The sequence below is a fragment of the Poecilia formosa genome, unplaced genomic scaffold, assembly GCF_000485575.1.
Source record: "Poecilia formosa unplaced genomic scaffold, Poecilia_formosa-5.1.2 Scaffold17, whole genome shotgun sequence".
NCBI classification, from domain to species: Eukaryota; Metazoa; Chordata; class Actinopteri; order Cyprinodontiformes; family Poeciliidae; genus Poecilia; species Poecilia formosa.
Window position 1 is genome coordinate 879,996 of NW_006799956.1, and position 7,047 is coordinate 887,042.

General features: G+C 38.0%; 1 protein-coding gene across 1 annotated transcript; it reads left to right on the forward strand.

Moving 5' to 3' along the window:
- Positions 1 to 1,604: 1,604 nt before the first annotated feature.
- LOC103134541 (uncharacterized) lies at positions 1,605 to 7,047 on the forward strand. Its single transcript, XM_016668848.1, has 6 exons — positions 1,605 to 1,617; positions 4,392 to 4,535; positions 5,458 to 5,757; positions 5,855 to 6,142; positions 6,249 to 6,351; positions 6,461 to 7,047. Exons 1-6 carry the CDS (start codon positions 1,605 to 1,607, stop codon positions 6,582 to 6,584), a joined length of 972 nt encoding a protein of 323 aa, XP_016524334.1. The 3' UTR covers positions 6,585 to 7,047.

Sequence of the window (7,047 nt, forward strand, 5' to 3'; positions counted from 1 at the left end):
GTGAAAACTCTAAAACACTTATGACTTAATATAAATTTGATCTTGTGTTTTTGAAATATCTTCACCTGAAATCCTTGAAAAAAGAAAAAAAAAAAAAGACTTTTTGAAATGACCTTCTCAGATCCACAACTTAGGACTTATTGAAAATATATGAGCCCAACTAAAAAAGAGAAAAAAAATCCCTACAAAAAACTAGCTTGTTAAAATAATAATAATAATCAACCAAATACCAAACAAAAAAGAGGGAGCAGCGTCCAGCAGGGCCCTCAAAAAGCTTGTGTGTGTGTGTGTGTGTGTGTGTATTTGATCTAAGTTCTGCCTTAAATAAACATGTGTGTACACTGCTGGTATGGGAGCTAATTAGTTGTGAGAGAAACAGCTGAGTATAAATATAATGATGGTCAGATGAGTTGGTGTCCAGAAATCCAGAGTCCCACAAAATTAAATTAACAACAATGATATAGTCATATCTAAATAGCTTGAAATTCAAATGTTTAGAACATTTCAGGTTTAAATTTGCATTTATTTCTGTTTCTATTTGAATCTGAATAGAGCAGGTAAGTTTTCCACTAGATTATTCACTTTTTCACAGAACGATTTTTCTATTGGAGTCTATTAATATCCTTTTTTAAATTTCTGACCTATATTTTTAATTTGAGTAATTGTAACCTCATAGCTGAATGAAGTATAATGATTCAGAACAGAATACCAAGCACTGGACCCGATCACCCATCAGCGGGGGTCAGTTCCAGGACACTTTTCATTTCCTTTTAAACTTCACCGTTTATTCACTTTCACTCGCTGTTGGACAACTTTTGTCTCTTAACAACAGGGTGGAACTAAAGCATTAAAATTTAAGCATTTAAACCTTAAAATGAATTAAAAAACTGATACGTACCAGAAGATTTGTGGAGTTTTGACTCAATATCCAAATAAACCAAACAGTCAAAGAGCAACTTCCAGCAGCCCCCCAAAATGAGTTTCTGTACCATAATACAACAATGAGCTTTACCTTCACCCCCCTAAGTGACCTCTGGGTCTCATTTATTAAGTTTAAACAAATGAGAGTGTGTTAGTGAGTGAGCTGCTTTGTAGCTATAGGTGGATTTGGAAACTGTGACTAGGAAGGTAAACCTTTCCTACTGATCAAAAGACAAGTTAGCTAATTGCCTCCAGCTTCTAGCTTCGTAGGCCACGGCTTGATATCAGTCCCCTCATCTACATTCAAGTCTGCAAGTGTTTTTCATGAAATTTAAGGTCTCCCTTGCTTAATTTACTCTTTTTTTCCCCCCTGTCAGCTATGGGCCATACCTGCCATTTCCCTACCTTATGCTAACAACTTCTAATTTCCCGCAGTTGACTCGGGTCAGGGTCAACAGGTGATGGTCAGATATCCCACAGCTCAGGGGGTTTCAACTCCATTGGCTCGCCGCTTAATGGCTTCAAGCCTCGAGGTGACATCCGTTCTGTTTATATACACAAAACACACCCTTACCCACTCACATTCCTTCTTTGTGGCAGATTATCGCCTGCATGAGGCTTGAAATCAGCGAGGATCGGTTTTCGTCAGAGCACTTTTAATATTTGTCACGGATATCGACCACATGCCGGCTTATGGTAAAGCTATTCACTATGATGTGGTGCATGTCATATGGATTTTATCTCACTGACTGATTTGTGTGTGTGTGGGCGTTTTTTAAGAAAACGGAAGAAATTGCTCAGTAGAGTAATATTTTGCTAAGAGCAACAGGAAGGACGTCCGCTGCTCTATTTGTGAACGACAACCAAAATAACACTGAGGTCAAAAATAGATTAGGAGATTTCCAGAATGTTAGGTTCATAGAGGTATTGAACATGGACTTAACATTGTTCAAGAGTGATTTTTAACTAGTTTATTGACTCATATACACTCTCTATTTAGTTTTTTTCCTTAGATTTTCAGTCCTATTTAAGTCAGACCAGCAGCTTCAATCACTTTCTGTGAAAACCACTGAGTTTCCTTGTTTGTGTTTTTGTGGGATCTGTTTTAAAAATCCACCACAAGTTAATCTTCAGATGGTTATCAAGGATATCTCAGCAGAGTTGTCTAGTCATTCCTCCTCAAATTACATGAAGTGTGTCGTTTCACATGCTCAAAAAACAGCCTTGCAAAGTTATATTCCTGTCTCAAAATGCCACATTCCAAAGCTTAAACTATAAAGAAACTTGCAGGTTTTGAACAAAATGTGGCGTTTGGACAAAACAACAGGCAGGTGGACAGACCAGAGGTCAGGCATAGTGATCCAACAAAGAATAATGAAAATTCAGGAGCTTAAATACTCTGGCAGGTGTGGAAAGTGGCAACCAGAGGAGCTGATCAGAGGAAATGTGGTGCAGATAGGGCAGGGAGAAAGAAGAAAAAAAAAAAAATCAGAGGGAGACTAGTTACCACAGAGCAGCTGAAACAGGACTAGATCTAGAAAACCAAAGGAAATAAAAACAAAACTGACAACAGTCTAAGAGAAGGTAATTAAAATATAATAGAAACAGATCACAAAAATAAACAGAGAAACTAAACCTAAATAAATTAACTAATATGGCAACACCTTAGAAACGATAACAGAGAAATACACAGAATTTGGTAAGACCTGTGAAACCTAAGTAACCCACAAGAGGGACGATCACATACAAACGAAAAGTAAAATCCAAGAACTGTGACACAATGAGGATATTACACCAATATGGTGAATTTTGAAAGAGCTCTTTGTTTCTGGACACCAGAGCTGCTGGTGGGATACAGGAAAGAGAAACAAAAAGTGGACAAGACGCCTTTTTGCAGCTTTATTGATTTGTTCAGTATTTACTCCCTGACTCATTACACCTTAAAACATAATTTAAGGATTTTAAAAAAATGTATCTGTAGATTCATATTATTGCTGTCTCTTTTTTTTTCACCAAAATATGAGGTGAATTTATTTTTTTTTTTGTTAACAGCCTGCTCAGACGTACATTTACTGGAAAAAAATATTGAAGTGTTGAATGCTTAATATTGGTAATGCTTGTACACATTTTAACAGGAGCATTCTGAATTGCCCTCATCCAAACTGTTAACGGCATTAACCATTTGGAGAGTTTTAGACTTTACAAAGTTGTTTCCCACCAAGGATTTTGAGCTGCGAGTTCAGAAATGAACGACCGCTTCAAACTCGGATTTCCAGCACAAGCTGCAAACGCTTCATGCAGAAAAGATTTACAACCTTCGGTTTCGCAAACAAAAAATATATCACGTCACATTCTGATTGTGCTTTGCCGCAGACCGCTCTTGGCAGGGAGTCACTCCAAGACAACCGGACAGTTTTGCTCAGAATCACCTGTTGATCCAGTGGTCGGTAAAAACAGAATCACGGTAAAGCAATTTGTCAAAACACTCTAAATACATGATGTCATCTCAGAACAAAACATGACAGTAAAAAGAACATTTCTTCTAAAAAGTTCAACCAAAATCAGGAATAGATCCAACTGTGAAGATTGAGGTTTATTAAGGATAAAATCAGCTTAAACTTATTGTGACGCGAATTCAACTAATTTGAACCGCGTCGTAAATTAACATTTTGTTGGATATTGTTGATATTGCTTATTATTAATATTAGTACAATAACTAAACTCATCAAATTAATGGCTTCTGCTGCAGTACATGGGGTACATTTAGATCACATTCAACATTTGTGCCATATTTTGAAAGAAAACTGTTCCGTCTTGCTTCCTCTTTGAATTCCTTTTTGACATAAATACTTCACAGGACCCATGTGATACCAACTTCCGTTTCTTCAGAAAGTGTTGACTGTTCAGCAAGTTTATGACCCTTCCCATAAATGAAACCACTGACTGCTTCAGAGGACAGCAACGAGCAATAAGAGGTGATTTTTATAGGGGTGAGTGAAATGCATGAGTAAAATGTCTGCCTAAAAATGTTACTTTCAAAATTACATAATTTCATCGGAAACTTAGAAGAAATATTCTTGTCTCAAGACAAACAGCTTTCATTTTTCCACAGGCCAAACAACACAAGTAAAATGACTTCACTCCGCTTCGCAATACTCTGTGTTTTCCTCGGACCCAGCAGCTGTCAAATTAATTGCATCCCAGGTTTGAAACTGTGCTGCAAGCAAATGCCTGTAGCATTAAATAGAAATCTTCAGCATTTAATACAAGCAGAAAACGATCTTCTCCGTTGTCCACAGAAACTGTCGATGAGACAAAGTTTTCAGTCAACGTGACAGAACTCATCAGAGTGGAGTCCATCGACTGCATCGAAATCCCACACAAGGTGACATTTCCACGAGACAAAGTGGCAGCCCCGTACAAAAAGATGTTATTTCAGGGTGATCCGTCAAACGTCGTTGATAAATAAGTTGTCTACGACGCAGATTCTGACAAAGAAGATTTATTCTGGATAAAATATCTTCCATGTGGAGAATATGATTATGGCTTCAAACTGGAATGGGGGTGTAATCAAACTTACACTTTCCCAAAGAGAGTCCACATCTCTGTTTTACGTAAGTAAGAGATTTTATTGTTGCTAAATGTTTATTGGTGGTAGCTGGCGTTTTTTTTTTTTCTGTACTTTCTAAAAAAAATAATTAAAAAAAAGTCATCACTTTGAATTTGGCTGTGGGTTTGACCATAATCTGACTTGCTCATAAAAATTTGTTCGTTACAATTTTTCATTAGTTTAACCCTGCAATTTAATTATCAGTTAAAGCTAACAAAGTTCACACAGGAAGATCATGAAGGGTGCACCACATCCTCCCTCCACTTCCTGTGTGAAGAATCATCATATATTATAAACAAAATGTAAATTTACCAAAGCTAGCCAACAACCTAGTTTTCATCAGTATTCCCTGTGTCTCATGTTTTAAAGAATTCTGGGTAAATAACTACCAAATTGAGCTGCGATAACGACATAAAGATTCATAAAGTAGCATTTGATTAAAGAGCAACGATGCGGTTGAGACTAGAGATAGTTTAGGACAGTGGGAGACCACTTTGGTCTTGACTGTGCTTATACTATGCGCTTATACTAGCTGTTAAATCTATTTCTAGGAACAAAAAATCTAAACTAAGCTGAAAATATATTAACTTACTATTTCTTGTTATATTCTGTCAAAGATGTTCAGTGAAGTCAGTTTAGGTTGCCGAGGCTCGTTGTCACCATTTTTGACCGGGTCTTTGGTTGAAGCTCCCCTCCTTCTCTCAAAGTGCTGTAAACTGTACATTTAAACTGAAATAAAAAAAGAAGAAATTTAATCCAGCTGTGTGTTTTTTTGTTTTGTTTTGTAGGCACACAGTGATAATGCGTTAAACTTTAGAGCCTTAAAATTACAAAAAAAAAAAAATTACCACTTTTTGTTGTCTTTCTTCAATAAAACAACCTTGCATCATGCTAAATGTGCTCACTTTAAACGTGTTCACTTTCAGCGTTGGCAACAAAGCCGACTGTTTTGGTTCCTCCTTTGACGGAGGAACGCTCTGAGCTGATCTGCAGCGTCCCAAAGCCGTGCTCTCAAGCACTCAGAGTTTCCTGGAAATGGACGAAGGCCGACGGACAAGTTACGGTACTCGAAGACTATCGCTACTGGACACTTGATCAGCTGATTTTTGGATACAGATACACGTTGCGCATTAATCCCACAGCACATCATCACAACACCAACATCACGTGTGCGGCCGAATACGACAACGACCGCACGGAAACAACGGTCACTTTGCACGTGCAATGTAAGAAGTTTGACATACCGACACATTATGGCTCATTATATTGCTCTCCATAACTAACTTGACTTTTTTTCTTTTTGTTTGTGCGTCTTTCTTTCAGTCAAACCTAAGATCTCGAATGACTCCCACTGCCTGGTTAAAAGCGAGCTGCTGGTCTGCGTGTGCATCAGTCGGGGGATTCCTCTGCCACCGATCTCCTGGCCTTCGGAAAACCTCACGGCTTTCTCAGTGACTAGCGTGAGGACTGCCCAGACAGTACGAAGCACTTTCACAATGCCTGCGTCCGAATACCATAACGCCACTGTAAAATGCACCAGCAGCAATGAACGCGGTCTGGCTGAAACCTCAATTATAATCCATAACTCTGGAGAGAGCGCGGAGCCAAACAGTGAGTATCCCATGCAGTCGCGGTTTGGGAGCATGGTTGTGATTTAAAAAAAAAAAAGGTTGCACTAATTAAATCCAGGCCAAACTGATTCCTCCATCTGTTCCAGGCAGAAGGAAGGGGATGGATTCAGCTCTTCCCTGGATAGCTGGGCTGTGTTTCTCTTTCAACCTGGTCTTCATTACCGCCCTGATTATCCACATTCGTCAAAGGTAAGACAAAACTAGATTTTTAGCAGCCCACGCCAGTTTGTCGGAACAAAAACAAAACAAAACAAAAAAAAAAACAAATAACATTTTGCAAATTCTTCCTTATTTGCAGAAGGAACAAAAAGCAGAAGCAACAGAGCGAAGAGATTAACACTTACATGTCTCTGAAAAAGGCAGACGTGGAGGAAGAATACAGCGTCATCTCCGCAAAACCCAAACGAAGCCTGCAAGTGTGAACCAATGTCCGTTTTTTTTTTGCTACCGAGATGCTTCAAGGCACTTGAGCAAAGAAAATGCAAAACAAAAATGTACAGCAGATAAATATTCTATCAATAGCTTTTCAGTAATATTCACATTTATGCAATTTACGTTACAACGAGGCTTCTATATGTTCCACAAGGACATGGACCAAGAAAAATAAAATAAAAAGGAAATGATACATGTTCAACAAATTCATATCTACAAAGTGTGATGTGAATTTTTATTCAGTTCATTTTACTCTGATGCTCCTAAATGAAATCCTGTCAAACAAACAGCCTTCAAAATGTTTCAAGAGATGTTTAAGTCAGCCTGTTTGTAATTTCTGTGGAGCACCAGGCCTGACTCCATGACAGCATCAGAGGTTTGTTTTGAAAAAACAGTATGATGGCTACTTTACGTGTTTTACACAAAAGTGAATAAATATTGAAACTTTAATCA